The 17,101-nt window shown below is 43.7% G+C and overlaps 1 protein-coding gene across 2 annotated transcripts in view; it reads right to left on the bottom strand.

Annotated features, from left to right (window-relative positions):
- Positions 1-17,101, bottom strand: part of LOC137346241 (complement C3-like) — a 72,718-nt gene that overhangs the window by 27,842 nt on the left and 27,775 nt on the right. For both annotated transcript variants that reach the window (XM_068009686.1, XM_068009684.1), the window contains exons 11-15: positions 13,842-14,015; positions 11,679-11,858; positions 8,875-9,069; positions 4,532-4,681; positions 1,619-1,748 (exon numbers count right to left, since the gene is read on the bottom strand). In XM_068009686.1, the coding sequence (XP_067865787.1) occupies positions 1,619-1,748; positions 4,532-4,681; positions 8,875-9,069; positions 11,679-11,858; positions 13,842-14,015 (829 nt within the window). The remainder of the gene's footprint in view (positions 1-1,618; positions 1,749-4,531; positions 4,682-8,874; positions 9,070-11,678; positions 11,859-13,841; positions 14,016-17,101) is intronic.

Raw genomic sequence — 17,101 nt, 5'->3', positions numbered from 1 at the left:
CGCCTATTTCCATCTCTGTAACATTGCCTAAGTCCCTCTCTGTCTCAGCTTATCTTCTGCTGAAACCCTCACCCATATCTTTGTTACCTCTACACATGAATATTGCAATTCACTTCTGGCTGGGCTGCCCTTCGTAAACTTGATGTCATCTGCTGCCCCTGTCCTGACTCGCATCAGGTCCCGTTCACCCATCACCCTGTGCCCGCTGAGCTACAATAGCTCCTGGTTAGTTAGCACTTGGATGTTTAAAATTCTGAACCTTGTTTTCAAATCCTTCTAAGGCCTCACCCCTACTCCCATCAGCTCTTTAGTCTCCTCCATCCATACAAACCTCTGAGATACCTGTACTCCTCTCATTCAGGAGTCCTGAGCATCTCCAATTGTCTTGGCTCCACCATTGGCCATGCCTTCAGCTGCTAAGTACTAAAGATCTGGAATTCTCTCTCTAAATCTCTTTGTCTCTCTATCCCTTTCTCCTCCTTTAAGTCAATCCTTAGAAACTACCTTTCTGACCAAGCATTTGGTCATCTGTCCTAATATCCTTTCATGTGGCCCAGTATCAAATTCCGTCTGATAATCACTCCTATGAATTGCCCTGAGGTATTTTACTACGTTAAAGGTGCTAAGTTGTTCTGGTAGTTTCAACACTTGGTATGAATTATCCATCGGCTTTTCAGACAGAGGGATGAGCAGATCACACATAATTCTTGGCAACAGCTGCTTTTGAACTCAAACGATTTAACAGCTGCACACATGTCACAGCAAACACGAATTGATATTGCCTCATTTGCCGCCTCCTTATACAACAAAGGTCCTCTTTTACCTTCAACTCTTACCCAGTAGATTGCTGCAATAGATTGTTGTTGTTCCAACTGAAACTTGGCCCCTTACTTTACTGAACATGCCAGTTGGGAAACAGTCGCTACAACACTAGCTTCAGGTCGCATGCCATTTTAACTCCCCATTCCACTCCAACTCTTGACATCTCTGTCCTCGGCCTCCTGCACTGTGGCAATTAAGCTCAATGCATGCTTGAGGAGCAGCACCCCAGCTTTCGATTGGGCACTTTACAGCTTTCTGGACTCAGCACCGAGTTCAACAATTTTATACCATAACAACTGCTCCCATTTTCTGCACAGCATAGTTCTGCTCTTGCCATTTATTTCTCCACTAGACCCATTTTTTGTTTCTTTACTTGTTCAATTACTATCTCCTTTTGTCTTGCACCATCATCCCTTTTGTGATTTAATCTCACCTGCCTTCCACCCTATCACAGACCTTCCCTTTTGTTCTTTACTCTCCCTCACCACCGTTTTTCCCTGCACCTGGAATTGCTTATAAATGGTACATCCTTAATATTTGCAGTCCTGATGACAGAACATGCATCTAACACCTTATCTTTGACTTCTCTCCACAGATGTTGCCTGGCTTATTGATTCCAGCATACGCTGTTTCTATTCCAGTTTTCCAGCATCCGCAGTATTTTGCTTTCATTTCTGTAACTGTTGTTTTAGAAAGAGCGGGTATCACAACTTGGTACCAGATAGATTTTGTGTTCAAACCATTAACTATGCATTACCAGTTAGGTTTGGAATCAGAGTCATTAACACTACATTACCTGCTGGTTCTGGAAGCACTGTCATTAGATTGGAGAAGGGATACAGTCCAGAATCACGGAAAACACCTACAGTATCGCTCCCGCTTCCGTATGATAAACCAAAATCATAGGAATTCAAATCTTCAAAGACCTACTTAGTGGAAGAAAATGCAGAATAAATGCATCACTACTTCTGATGGATTATTGTGCTATGAATTTGACCCTGCATGTATGTTTATTTTCTGCATATTCAGGTAAGGGTGTTTTGGAGAATAGTGATTAAGGAGACTGGGCCTTGATTCTCTGGAGTTTAGAAGAATGAAAGGTGATTTCATTGAAGCAGACAACATTCTTACAGGGCTCGACAGGGTAGATGCAGGAAGGATGCTCCCCCTGGCTGGGTGTGAGGGGGGCAGGGGGGGGGGTGTGGGTAGAAGATCTAGAACCAGGGGGCACAGTCTCAGAATAAGAGGTACACTATTTAGGAGTGAGACAAGGCAGAATTTCTTCACTCAGAGGGTGGTAAATCTTTGGAATTCTCTATCCCAGAGAGCTGTGGAAGCTCAGTCAGTGAGTATTTTCAAGACAGAGATCAACAGGTTTCTAGATATTAAAGACATCAGGGGACATGGGGATAGAGTGGGAAAATGGCATTGAGGTAGACGATCAGCCATGATCTAGTTAAATGGCGGAGCAGGCTTAAGGGGCCTGCTCCTATTTCCTGTGTAACACTTCTCACTTCAGACATCCAGGACAATTTTAACCTAACCCACCCATCAGGAAACTGACAAGATCTGGTGCAATGCTGTTGTGACACCCTGCCCGATATTACTCTCCATATTGGTTGGGGGTGTCAAAGTAGCTTTCCACCCGATCCTGTGGGTTCCATGCCCACCAGGTTCGGTTAAAATTACCACCTGTATCGGCATGGAGTAGGTATGGGGCAGTTCAGTAAAATTTAAAGCTCTCTCTAGTTTTCCCAACAATGCTCCACGTCCCAGCCTCAAAGGGTGTCCCACTGCACTAGCATGGATCATTGTTTTCCATTTAGCAGGACAGTCATCTTGCAAAATTGGTAAGCAAGTGCCAAATGAAGGGTCAGTTTCATGTTGTAGCCCCATGCCTAATCAGCACTAGAATGGACTTACCTAAACTTACATTACATATTTAGAGATACAGCACTGAAACAGGCCCTTCGGCCCACTGAGCCTGTGCTTACCAACAACCACCCATTTATACTAACCCTACAGTAATCCCATATTCCCTACCGACACTAGGGGCAATTTACAACAGCCAATTTATCTATCACCTGCAAGTCTTTGGCTGTGGGAGGAAACCGGAGCACCTGGCGAAAACCCACACGGTCACAGGGAGAACTTGCAAACTCCATACAGGCAGTACCCAGAATCGAACTCAGGTCCCTGGAGCTGTGAGGCTGCGGTGCTAACCACTGTGCCACTGTGCCACCCATATGTATATATGTATAACTCTTAGAGACAGCAGACAAGGGAGACCTTTACGCATCACTCTGGGTTTGATTGAAAGCAGAGGTGAAGGATCAGTGTCTAACCCGCTATGCCCCAATACCAGCTTTTAACTGATTGAAAATGGAAAAGGCCCAAATTAAGGTGGAGTGTTAGTGAATGAATAAGCTACACTGGTCAGGTACATCATCCAGAACCTTAAGAATGATGACACTTCTGCAGTTCTCTGCCAGAATTATGATGATAAATTGGAAGAACAGTAAAATGTTGCTGCAAACATTAAAGAACAGTTATAACCAGCAGTTTAATCCACACTGTCCTTCCCTTCTGCCAGGTTGTAATATGTCTCCTATTATGAGCTCTTTCCAACCCATTTGGTGTCGTTTTGAAAGGTCTTTGAGGTTCCACCTTGATCTCAGAAAACCCGACCAATTAATGGAATGTCATATTCTGCATTAAACACCATGAAGGTAATTGTAACTTTGGGGTAAGTGAGTGTAAAATGGATGCAATTGAATTAACCACCCAATATACTCCCCATCTGACCTTAAGGAAAATCAGGTAGGGCTTGTAAATGAGAGGCTTATTCCATATCTCCCATTTTACATGTAACCCATGTTTAAATTACCTCCATTCTGTGAAATGTTTGAAAATAAGAGCTGAAGAAATAGGAGCTGGAGTAGACCATTCGGTCCATCGAGCCTGCTCCACCATTCAACAAGATCAGGGCTGATGATTACCCTCAGCTCCACCTTCCTGTGCGATCCCCATATCCCTTAATCCCTTCATACACAAAAATCTATCAACCTCTGCCTTGAATACATTCAAAGACTGGGCATCCACATCTTGCTGGGGTTGAGAATTACAAGAATTCATAAATCTCTCATCTTAGTCATATATAACTGACTGACCCCTTAGTCTGAGACTGTGACCCTGTGCTCTAGAATCCCCAGCCAAGGGAATCATTTTCTCAGCATCTACCCTGTCACGCCCCTTAAGAATTTTATATGCTTCAATTAGATCACCTACATTCCAGGGAATATTGGCCTAGTCTGTTCAATCCCCTTATAGAACAATTCCCTCTTTCCAGGAATCAGTCTAGACCAAGACTACACATAGTGCTCCAAGTGTGGTTTCAGCACAGTGCTATATAATTGTCACATGACTTCTTTATCCTTATAGTCCAGTCCCTTTGTCATAAAGGGTTGTTCTCCTTAAGGTGATAGTACCATGATGCCAGCAGTTCATCTTCCACACGACATTTCACATCTTGACATTCATCAACGTCAAACCCATTGGCTCTTTTAAAAGATGTTGTGACTAACTCCTGTTCACAAAACCATGAATGTGTAGAGAAAACAATCCACCTCATACAATGAAGGGTTCAAATTTATGAATTATAATATCAATAATCTCCCCTGAAAGCTATTGCTACCTATAAAGACATTACCTTCCTCTTGGTGATAGTGTCCTGTATATTTAGTTCTTTAAGCCAGGTATCCACCGCTTGCACAAATACTTCGGCTGGACTGTCAGACAGAACTGATAACAATAATTGATAACTTTCCTCATGCTTGTACAATGCTGAATCCACCTGAAACTGTAAATTACAGTCAGATCATGAGCCTCAAGAGGCAGCAATAGTCTTCTGAACATGAATGCTTACAACTAGGAATAGATCCTGTGGGTACAAAGTTGACTTAGAGACAGAAAGCAGAGGGTGATGGGTATGCTTAGGGTAGATAAGTCACCAAGTCGGGATGGCTTGCATCCCAGGTTGCTAAAGAAAGTGGGATGAAGATAGTGGAATTTTAAGATAGGGTTATAGAGTCATTCACAGCATAGAAGGAAGCCATTCAGCCCATTGGGTTCAAGTCGGCTCTCTACGGAGCAATAGGGCTTGCCATAATCTTCCAATCTTCCTGGATTGGAGAGTGGCAAATGTGACACCCTTATTCAAGAAAGGGTGTAAGGACAGTCCTAGCAACTACAGGCACTTAGAGAGGTTTGAGTAAATTAAGGAGAGCCATCATGGATTTGTAAAAGGCAGATCAGACTTTACTAATCGAGTTGAATGTTTAATGCAGTAACAGAGAAGTTTGATGAAGAGAATGCGATGGATGTTGTTTATATGGATTTTAAGAAAGCATTTGATAAGTTACCACACAAAAGGCTGGTTAACAAAATTGAGGCTCAGGAAATAGGACAGTCAGTGTCCAATTGGATAAAAAAATTGGCGTAAGAAGAGAAAACGAGTCGTAGTAAATGAAAACAAGAAATGCTGGAAATACTCAGCAGGTCTGGCAGCATCTGTGGAGAGAGAAGCAGAGTTAATGTTTCAGGTCAGTGACCCTTCTTCAGAACTAGCAGATGTAAGAAATGTAAAAGATTTTAAGCAAGTAAAGCGGGGGTGGGGCAAGAGATAACAAAAGAGAAGGTGTTGATAGGACAAGGTCACAGAATAGGTGACCAGAAGGTCATGGAGCAAAGGCAAACAATATGTTAACGGTGTGCTGAAAGACAAAGCATTAGTACAGATAGGGTGTTAATGGACTGAAACTGAACAGCCACAAGCACAAACATGAAAAAAAAGTGGGTAGGCACAGTAGAAACAAAATGATCAAACTAAAATAAAATAAACACAAAAAAGAAAGAAGAAAAAAGTAGAAATAAAAGTAAAATGGGGGGCCCGTCATGTTCTGAAATTATTGAACTCAATGTTCAGCCCGGCAGGCTGTAGTGTGCCTAATTGGTAAATGAGATGCTGTTCCTCAAGCTTGTGTTGATGTTCACTGGAACACTGCAGCAATCCCAGAACAGATATGTGAGCATGAGAGTAGGGGGGAGTGTTGAAATGGCAAGTAACCGGAAGCTCGGGGTCATGCTTTCGGACTGAGCGAGGTGTTCCGCAAAGCGATCACCCAGTCTGCGTTTGGTCTCCCCAATGTAGAGGAGACCACACTGTGAGCAGCGAATACAGTATACAACATTGAAAGAAGTACAAGTAAACGCTGCTTCACCTGAAAGGAGTGTTTGGGGCCTGGGATAGTGAGGAGAGAGGAGGTAAATGGGGAGGTATTACACCTCCTGCAATTGCAGAGTAAGGTGCTGTGGGAAGGGGATGAGGTGGTGGGGGTAATGGAGGAGTGGACCAGGGTGTCGCGGAGGGAATGATCCCTTCGGACAGCTGACGGGAAGGGAGGGGAAGATGCCTTTGGTCGTGGCATCACGCTGGAGGTGGCGGAAATTTTTATTTTATTTTTATTTTATTTAGAGATACAGCACTGAAACAGACCCTTCGGTCCACCGAGTCTGTGCTGACCAACAACCACCCATTTATACTAACCCTACAGTAATCCCATATTCCCTATCACCTACCTACACTAGGGGCAATTTACAATGGTCAATTTACCTATCACCTGCAAGTTTTTGGATGTGGGCGAAAACCCATGCAGACACAGGGAGAACTTGCAAACTCCGCACAGGCAGTACCCAGAATCGAACCCGCGTCCCTGGAGCTGTGAGGCTGTGGTGCTAACCACTGCGCCACTGTGCCAAAGGACGATCCTTTGGATATGGAGGCTGATGGTCTGGAAAGTGAGGACAAGGAGAACCCTGTCGTGGTTCTGGAAGGGAGGGAAGGGGTGAGGGTAGAGGTGCGGGAAATGGGCCGGACACGGTTGAGGGCCCTGTCAACAACAATGCGGGAGAATCCTCGTTTGAGGAAAAAGGAAGACATATCAAAAGCGCTGTCATAGAAGGTAGCATCATCAGAGTAGATGCGTCGGAGATGGAGAAACTGGGAGAATGGAATGGAGTCCTTCGAGGAGGCAGGATGTGAAGAAGCGTAGTCGAGGAAGCTGTGAGAGTCGGTGGGCTTATAATGAATATTAGTAGACAGCCTATCCCCAGAGATGGAGACAGAAAAGTCGAGGAAGGGGAGGGAAGTGTCAGAGATGGACCAGGTAAAGGTGAGAGAAGGATGGAAATTAGAAGCAAAGTTGATAAAGTTTTCCAGTTCGGGGCAGGAGCAGGAAGAGGCACCGATACAGTCATCAATGTACCGGAAAAAGAGTTGGGGGAGGGGACCTGAGTAGGACTGGAACTAGGAATGTTCAACATATTCCACAAAAAGACAGGCATAACTAGGGCCCATGAGGGTACCCATATCAACACCTTAGTAAATGGTTGCTTTTCAGACTGGAAGATGGTACGCAGTGGCGTTCCCCAAGGGTCATGCTGGGACCATTGTTTTTTTGCTCTCTAAAAATGACTTGGGTCTTGGAATACAGAGTAATATCTCAAAATTTGCTGATGACACCAAACTTGGAGGTGTGGCAAACAGTGAAAATGAGATAAACTGCCTGCAATAGGACATAGATAGGCTCGCAGAGGTGGCAGATGGAATTTAATACAGAGAAGTGTGAGATGATGTATTTTGGCAGAAGGACTAGGGAGAGACAATATGTACTTAATGGCACAGTTCTAAAGAGTGTGCTGGAACAGAGGGATCTGGGGTGCATGTGCATTGATCCTAAGGTGGCAGGACATATTGACAGAGTGGTTAGTAAAGCATATGGGATCTTGGTCTTCATAAATAGAAGCATTGAGTACAAAGCAGGGAGGTTATACTGAACTTTTATAAAGCTCTGGTTAGGGCCCAATTGGGGTATTGTATCCAGTTCTGGTCAACACACTACAGGAAGGATGTGAGGGTCCTTGAGAAGGTGCAGAAGAGATTTACCAGAATGGTTCCATCAAGGATTTTCGATACAAGGTTAGGTTGGAAAAGCTGTGCTTGTTCTCCTTAAAACACAGGAGATTAAGGGGCAATTTAATAGAAGTGTACAAGACTATGACAGGCTTAGGAAAGTTAGACAAGGAACAACTGTTCCCATTAACAAATGATACAAGGAATAAGGGACACAGATTGAAAGTTTTGGGCAAGAGATGTGGGGGAATATGAGGAAGCACTTTTTTATGCAGCAGGTGGTAATGACCTGGAACTCACTGTCCTCAAGGGTGGTGGAAGCGGAGACGATCAATGACTTCAAGAGGAAGTTGGATGACCAGTTGAGGGATATAGAGTTGTAGGCTACAGGGATCGAGCAGGGGAATGGGACTGATGGGATAGCTCCATGAGGAGTTGGCATGAACTCAATGGGCTGAATGGCCTCCTTCTGTACCATATGATTCTATGATTCTATGGTGAATGGTTGTTTGTCAGACTGAAGAACGTTCCCAACTGAATTGTATTAGAACCACCTTTTTTTTGACATGTACTAATGACCTGGACTTTGGGATGTAGGGCATCATTTCAAAGTTTGCAGATGTCATGAAGCTTGGAAGTATAGCAAGCAGTGAGGGGGATAATAACAGTCTTCAGGAGGACATACACAGACTGGTGAATCTTCATATCTACCCTATCAAATCCTTTTACCATTTTAAACACTTTGATCAGATCACCTGTCAATCTTCTATTCTTAAAGGAATGCAAAACAGATTTATGCAACCTATCTTCTTCGTTTTACCCTCTAAGCCCCTCTCAGAGATTTACTCTGAACAGATACAATTAATTAGCAAACTAAAAACCAAGAATAGAAGTGAAAGTTAATCATTATTTGTAATCATTCCAGGTATTATAATCATACTTTAATACTCACAGGAATGGGAGTAGGCCATTCAGCCCCTCAAGCCTGCTCTGTTAATAGTTCCATGTATAAACAGTACCAAAGGCAGTAAAGAACTCAATGATAAAGAATGCACAAACAAAAGAAGCTCTGTGTGGCAAACCTTAGTATCACATAGGCTCTCCACTTCAATCCGTAGTGAGTCCGCTATGATTTCCTTTCTGCCATTATAATCTAGGACATAATAAGCAACAATTCGGAAATAAGGGATCATATCCTGAGTGATGGGAAGTTGAACTGTGGTCTCTGGCGCCCTCTCGACTCTCCTGAAATCCAGTATTTTGCCTTTGCCGATCACCTGAGAACAATACATAGCTGCGATCAGAGCAAGCACCCATTCTCAACAGAGTCTCTGGGAAAAGCAGATGAATATTAGGACCATTAAGATTACAAAAGGGTGGAAGTTATGCTACAGTTGTACAAAGCTCACATTAGACCCCATCTGGAGTACTGCATTCAATTCTGGGCACTGCACCACAGGAAGGATATATTAGTCTGGGAGTGGGTGCAGTGCTCATTCACCAGAATGATACCAGGTCTAAAAGGGTTAAATTAGGAAGATAAATTGCATAGACCAGGTTTGTATTCATTACAAAGATTAATGAGGTGTTTAAGATGATTAAAGGAATTGATAGGGAGCAGATAGAGAAAGATTATTTCCTCTGGTGGGGGAGTCCAGAACAGGGAGGAAAAAAAGCCTTAAAATTACAGCTAGATGTCAAGAAGCACTTCTTTGTGCAAAGGGTAGTGGACATCCGGAACTCTCACCCTCAAAGAGCTGCTGAGGCTAGGTGAGGTTAGGCAGGCCAATCACGGTCTAATTAAATGGAGGAACAGTTTCAAGGGGCTGAATGGCCACTTCCTGTTCCTAGACCACCTTGCCATGGATTTGTTTCATTGTACGGTTGTGGGTGCAATTTACTGACCTGTGGCCTCACACCTTGTTCTAAAGTTCCCCCTTTATGTATATAAATCAATGGTTTGATTGCAGCTCAAGAAGCTTTAAAAAAAAAACATTGTTTTTTATTGAACTAAAAGTATAAAGCTGCAAGCAAGCAGCATCATTTGAAAAGAGAATTCACCACATGCCTAGTCACTTTGATGAAGTGTGAGTCTCAAATCTGAATCAGACTTCGTTAATTGAACGCTGCATCTATCTCTGCATTTTTAAAATTAATTTATTATTTGCGTGCATCTATGCAATGCAGGATTTTCAACACTGGTATTTTATTTGCACTTTAACATCTGGAATTTGAGTGGGGGTTCTTACTGTCTCTGGCCATAACCAGCGGAAGAGGGAGGAAGCATTAGATAGATTGGTATAAGTTGCCATGCTCGCTATTTTGCAAGAATTTTAATCAAGTGTCCACTGAAATTAGGCCTGAAGTTCAGGGGCCTCCTCCCATTACCCCCAGCAACCTCACTTGGCCCCGTCAACCCAGCCCTAAGAAACTTCGTCCAGAGTAAACCTCGACCGACATTACTCTAGAAATGTCTGTACTCTGCAGCAATAAAACATCTCCATTTCATTTTCAAAATATTAGTGACCTGCAATTTTGTATGAAATATAAGAGCTACCTTTGTTATCGGTTAACAAATTTAGGCAGGAAAATCGAATCTGCCAGAAAATAAACACATCAGCAATATACCTGAAGCGTGGTCCACTTTCATAGGGCTGAATTTTATCAGTGTGCAGCGCGTTGTGAAGTCGGCGGCCTTGCGACACGGAGGTGCCGCTGCATAGCCCCCATGATATTACATGCGGAGGCTCATTTAAATGGGGGGGGGGGCAGAGTGGCCGACCCTGATGACATAGAAAGGGGCCGCCGGCGCATCCCCGGCAATGGTGTCTGGTGCCACCGTGCAGGCACCGGCGCCATTTTTAAAGGGCTTCAAGCCCTTAGATGATATTTTAATGTTTAAAGGGACCATGTTGTTTAAAGCATTCAAATAAAGGTCTGTTGACACCTGCACTCCCCTTCCCTACCCACCCCCCCCAAATGAATAAGCAGTCAGTTTTTTTCCATATTCCCGACAAAAAAGCGAGTTCTCACTCATGTCCTTTCCCCCCCCCGCCATCCCCCCGAGCTTTATTGCCTTTGGCCCTAAACCCCTTCCCAGCATCCCCACAGCCAATGGAAAAGGTTTTCCATGCTCCCCCAACTGCCTCCCCCACCACCCCCACCCCCAACCCTACACCCTGATAATTTTATTCCTTCCCCTCCCCACCAGTGTTTCGAGGAGCTGGTAAAATCCAGCCCATAGTTTTCTTATCCTGGCAACTAACATAGCCTACCTATTACAAAAATGTTCAGAGCTCAATTCATTTGCACCCTTCACAGAACTGAGCTTATCAAAAACTCTGCTGCCGGTATCCCAGCTCACACTCCTCCCATTCACCCATCACCCCAGTCCAATAATGCCTCATTTTAAAATTTCACCCATATTTACAAATCCCTCCATGGCCTCATCTCTGCCTAGTGCTGCGACTACTCCAGTTCTATAACCCTGTGAGATCTCTCTGCTGCTCCAGTTCTGGCCTCTTGTGCATCCCTGATTTTAATCACTCCACCATTGGCGGCCGTGCCTTCAGCTGCCAAGGCCCTAAGCTCTGGAATGCCCTGCCTATACCTTTCTGTTTCTCTACCTCTCGCTCTCTCTCTTCTTTTCAGACGCTCATTAAAACGTAACTCTTTGTCCAGCTTTTTGTCACTCGACCTAATATCTCCTTATGTGGCTTGGTGTCAAACTTTGTTTGATAATCACTTTGTGACGCTTCGTGGAACATTTGACTATGTTGAAAGTGCTAGGTAAATGCAAGTTGTTGTTTTGTAAATGTCCACATTGTTTGTGGGTTGAAAGTTGCCTTACACCTTGAAGGCTTTCATGGAAGCTTTGTAAACTAACCATATAATAGTAGTAATGAATATCACTGATGTCGAGCTGGCTGATAGCTGTCAGAGTTACAGTGATGATGTCTCCAGGATACAGCAGAACACATGGCACATTGATATGTAGGTACCTCTTGCTGTCAGAATGGTGTTTCATCACAACTTTACGCAACCTTTCATCCTTATTGTCGACTACCTAGAAAGGCAAGAGATAGGTCAAGGATGGCTGGATATTTAGTTAGACGGACATGAATAGATAATGGATGCATAGATAGACAGACTTTAATAAATGGGTTGAGGGATGGACCGATATATAGATAGATAGACAGGCATTAATAAACAAGTCAAGGAGTGGATGGATAGATAGACATACTTGAATTTTTTTTAAGAAAAACCAGTAAAGTCAATCATTGGGATATGAATTTGACTTGGGAGGCAGTATAAAAGGAGCAATATGGAATCAGCCCCCCATTATATGCCACACCCCATATCTAGAAAGGAGAAGACTGAGAGGTGCCCTGATAGAAGTCTTTGAAATTCTCAAGGGGTGCGATGAGCTAGACGTAAAGAAGTTTTTTCGCGTCTGAGGAATTCAAAACTAGGGGGCTTTATTGCAAGGGGATTGGAGTATAAGAATAAAGAAGTCTTGCTATAATTGTATTGGGCTTTTCTGAGACCACAACTGGAGTACTGTGTGCAGTTTTGGTCTCCATATTTATAGAAAGATATACTTGCATTGGAGGTGGTACAGCGAATGTTCACTAAATTGGTTCCTGGGATGAGACGGTTGTCCCATGATGACAGGCTCAGTAAATTGAGCCTGTATTCTCTGGAGTTTAGTAGAATGAGAAGTGATTTCATTGAAACTTACAATATTCTGAAGGGGCTTGACAGGGTAGACACTAAGAGGTTGTTTCCCTGGGGCACAGTCTCAGGATAAGGGGGCCAATCATTTAGGACTGATATGAGGAGAAACTCCTTCTCTCAAAAGTTTGTGAATCTATGGAATTCTCTACCCCACAGGGTTGTGGATGCTCCATCATTGAGTATATTTAAGGATGAGATAGACAGATTTTTGGTCTCTCAGGGAATCAAGGGATATGGGAAGCGGGCAAGAAAGTGGAGTTGAGGCAGAAGATCAGCCATGATTGTTTTGAATGGCAGAGCAGGTTTAAGGGGCCATATGGTCTACTCCTGCTCCTATTTATTATGTTCTTATACTCTTATAAATCAGACACTAATAAAGCCAGTCAAGATTCCAGGGGGAACAGCAACAAGGTTTACATAATGTAGCAGTTGTCACATTATCCTAACCCCCAAAAGGTCCCACGTTGGATCACAGACGAGAATATTATGTTGAAACGTATTCCAGTTGAGCATCTGGGGCTGATTTCTTCTCCTGTGAAAAAAGGGTGAAAATTGTCTGCTCCTGTTAAACTTAATTCTCTCGAAAGGAGAAGACTGATAGGTGACCTGCTAGAAATCTTTGAAATTGCCAAGGGGTTCGATGGGGTAGACAGAAAGAATGTTTCTCATTTGTGGGGAATTCAAAACCAGGAGCTATAAATATAACATAGTCACTAATAAATCCAATCAGGAATTAACGAGGAACTTCTTTACCCAGAGAGTGTGAGAATGTGGAATTCACTACCACAAGGATCAGTTGCAGTGAATAGTATCGATGCTAGGAAGGCGAAGCTAGATAAACATGGGAGAGAAAGAAATTGTAGGATATATTGATGCAGTGAGATGAAGTTGGGTGGGTAAAGAAGTTCCTCCTGAATTTCTGATTGGATTTAAGTTAAAACTACCCTTATAGAGACAGGTCTGAGGAAAACTATCAGATGATGAGGGCACCTCTCGAAGGGTGAAGTCCTCAGCAAGGGATGGATGAAATAAATGCCAGTCCCAACTTCCCAAACTTGGGAGCATAGAAATAAGAGGTAAAGTCCAGCGAAATGTAATCCCACACCCAACATGCTCCCCACCCCCCAACCCAGGTAGCAAACCTGAAAGAGAATCATTTGATTTGGTGAGGTTTGGGGGGAGGTGCAATAGTTAGACTAAATATCACCATAATGTGGAAAAGAATTATTGGTTGTGCCTGAAATTATCAAAATCAGCAAATAGATATTAACTGCGGTAATTCAGTTAAAGAAAACTGGCAACAAACTCTTACCGTGATGCTTATATTGTGAGCATTTGGAGGAACCTTGAATGTAAAGCCTAGCTCGCCGATTTTGTCAGTCAATCCATTATTGGTAGCGTTTAGCATCTTTTCCCCTGCAATCGTTATTGATACTCTGAGAGGTACATTGGCTGCTGGGGAGCCATCCAGATCGGTTACTGATATCTGTAAGACAGTACGATGGCAAAGAAAATGTTAATGCACTATAATATATTTGCTTCAAATGGCAACCTTTCGTCACCATTCTCTGAGTCTGCCCTTCTCTTCCTGCACCTCTGTCTCTCTAAGTCCAGAAATGGGTCAAATGGCCCCCATCTGTGCTGCAAGATTCTATGATTCTATCTCTATGTCCAGCAGTGGCTGTCCACTGACATCTACTACAAGCCCATGGAACCTCAGTTTTTGCATTTCCATCAAATCTGCACTGATGACTCTGCATTCCCCACCAGAGATCCTGAAATGTCCTCCAATTTCCCTCTGTGAAAGGGTTTCCTCTGCAGTAGTTGATAGCATCTCTGACTGGGACCATCACATTTCCTGTGTTTCACCCTCTTCTATCACAAACATGAGAGGATCCCCCAGCTCTCATTTTACACCCCACCGGCCTTCCCTTTAAGCAAACTGACCATTGTTTCCACCTATAATACAACCCCACCACCAAACGTATCGTCCCCTTCTCTCTCCTCTGCGCTTTCTGAAGGGACTGTTTCCTCCATGACACTCCGGTTCACTTTCCCACCACCCTTACCTGCAACTGACCTTCCTCTGCCCCTTCCCATGCAAGCAGAGCAGGACCTACCCATTCACCTCTTCCCATGCCTCAAGCACTTGTGCCTCTGTGGAACTTTTACATCAGACAGAATTTTCTGTGTATTCCATCTGATCTAATAAATTATTTTGTCTCTTGGGAATGCAGGTCTACCTCAATATCGGGATTCTGAATGCTAATTACGTGACTGCTTTGTCAAAACTTCCATTATGCAAGTGGCCCCTTGAGCTGCACATGTCTCAGGAGATTAACTCCTCCCATTCCCATTCTGAGCTTTGTATCATTAGCCTTGTAAAGTGCTTTGAAAGAAGAAAGACCTGCATTTATATAGCATTTTTCACAACCTCAGGATGTTCTGAAATGCTTTATAAGTGATGAAGTACCTTTGCAGTGCAGTTTAAGTAGTAATGAAGGAAATGCCCAATTTGCAGACAGTGAGCTCCAACAAACAGATAATGACCAGATAATCTTGCTTTTATGTGATGTGGATTAAGGGGTAAATATGGGCAAGGCCACCAGGGATAACTCCCCTGCTTTTCTTTGAAATAGTGCCAGGGGATCTTTTACATCCATGTGACAGGGCAGACGGGGACATGGTATAACAACTCATCCAAAAGACTGCATCTCCAACTGTGCAGGGCTCACTCACTACTGCATTGGAGTCTCAGCCTTGATTTTTGTGCTCAGTTTCTGGAGTGGGACTTGAATTCACAACCTTCAGGCCCAGAGGCGAGAGTGCTATCAACTGAACCATGGCTGAAACTTTGAGACATTTGGGGACAATTATAACCGAGCCCACCCATCCCAGAAACAGGTGGGAGTGGGGGCAATGCTGCTTTTACACCTCACCTAATTTTACTTACCACTGAAGTCGGCACACGGTTTAAAACTAGCATTTCACCGATCCCATGGAATTCCCAACTGACCAGGTAGATTCAAATTCTCTGCTATAATTCATCTTCCTCCTTGGAACCCTGAAATTGTCTGGCCCGAACAATAACTTCAGTAACTTCAGATTTTAAACTGTGTTCTATTATCAAACCTGCTTATGTTCCACACCTGACCACCAAGTTGTCCATGCTTTCCATCTCGATCATTTCCTTGCATTTCTGCAGGCATCTCATTTGCTTGGCTACAGTTGCACTTGTTTCCCCTCCCTCCTCTCTGTTTGTATTCGGACGTCTTAACTTCTTAACTTCCTGTGTTGAGGAAGGATGCACATCCGAAACATTAGCCTGCTCATCTCCCCACAGGTGCTGACTGTCCTGCTCTTTGTTTCCAGCATGTCCTGATTTGTACGGGCACGCTCATTTTCCAAGTGTTATGACTCCCAACATTGGGAAAGAGAAATTGGCATTGCCCTGTTCCAGCAATTCACAGCTGGTATTGAAACTGGCATCAGGCATGGTTGGAGTCCCCACTTCCACCATGCAAGTGTGCTAACACCATGAGACCAAGCGAGGCAGAAGCAGCTGGTGTCTGGCGGGTGACATAATCCTGCCAGTACCGTCACTTCTGGTGACAACTGCATGGAGGGGCATCGATGCTACGAGGAACGCTTTGCAAAAAAAGTGACCGTGGCCAGGTGGAACTTGGACCAATGCTAAATAACTCTTCTTGTTTCTAGCACTGATGTGGCATCTCCATCCCACACAGCAATTCTATAGAACTGACATGATTTTGGGGGTCATTCTAACTTAACTGGCCAGGTGGGAACCCCACGGGATTGCCGGATTTACACTCCTCTTAATGTTACTCTCCACTGACTTTGATGGAGGGTGACATTTGAGCGGGGTGTAAAATCTGCATTGCATCTGATCCCTTCATTCTTCCAAGGGGCAGGTTAGCTTAAAATTTCCCTCCTCTGCGCCCAAACAGAAGGCCTAAAAGATCTGTAATTTAGTTGGGGTGCGGGGGTAACATTGGACATGGATGGGGATAAAGAGGAGGTGTTATCATATCAGTCGCCCATTATACACCCCGTCCAATATTCACATCCACTGAACAATGGGTGTGTGGTATAATGGGCAGAAAAACTCACCATTTTATTTGCCTGCCCATATCCAATTTCACCCCCTGTGAGATCTATGGGTTGGGGGCTGGGAAGAGTTGATCATATTTTTGAGATGATACATGTACGGATTGTGAATAGAGGAAGTTTACACTGTACATGTGACAGAGCCTGTGAAATACTATATAAAAGCAGCATAAGGGATACAGTTGTCTACACATACAAATGCTTGGCAAAATAATTCATGAGGTTAGTAAAGGTCTCTGAGAATCCACTTACGATTCGACTTACCTGTGTTAATACCAGCGTATTAACATGAACAGTGGTTGACGCATGTTAATTGCATAATGTTCCTCACCATGCTCAGACAGTGCATCCTGATAGTGAGTGACTGATCCAAGCAGGATGAATTATAGAATGATGGACTGATTCATTAAGCCAAGCACACTTGACGTGCATGCATACACATAT

This window comes from Heterodontus francisci, chromosome 29, assembly GCF_036365525.1.
Source record: "Heterodontus francisci isolate sHetFra1 chromosome 29, sHetFra1.hap1, whole genome shotgun sequence".
Taxonomy (NCBI): Eukaryota; Metazoa; Chordata; class Chondrichthyes; order Heterodontiformes; family Heterodontidae; genus Heterodontus; species Heterodontus francisci.
This window is presented reverse-complemented; position numbering and strand designations above follow the sequence as displayed.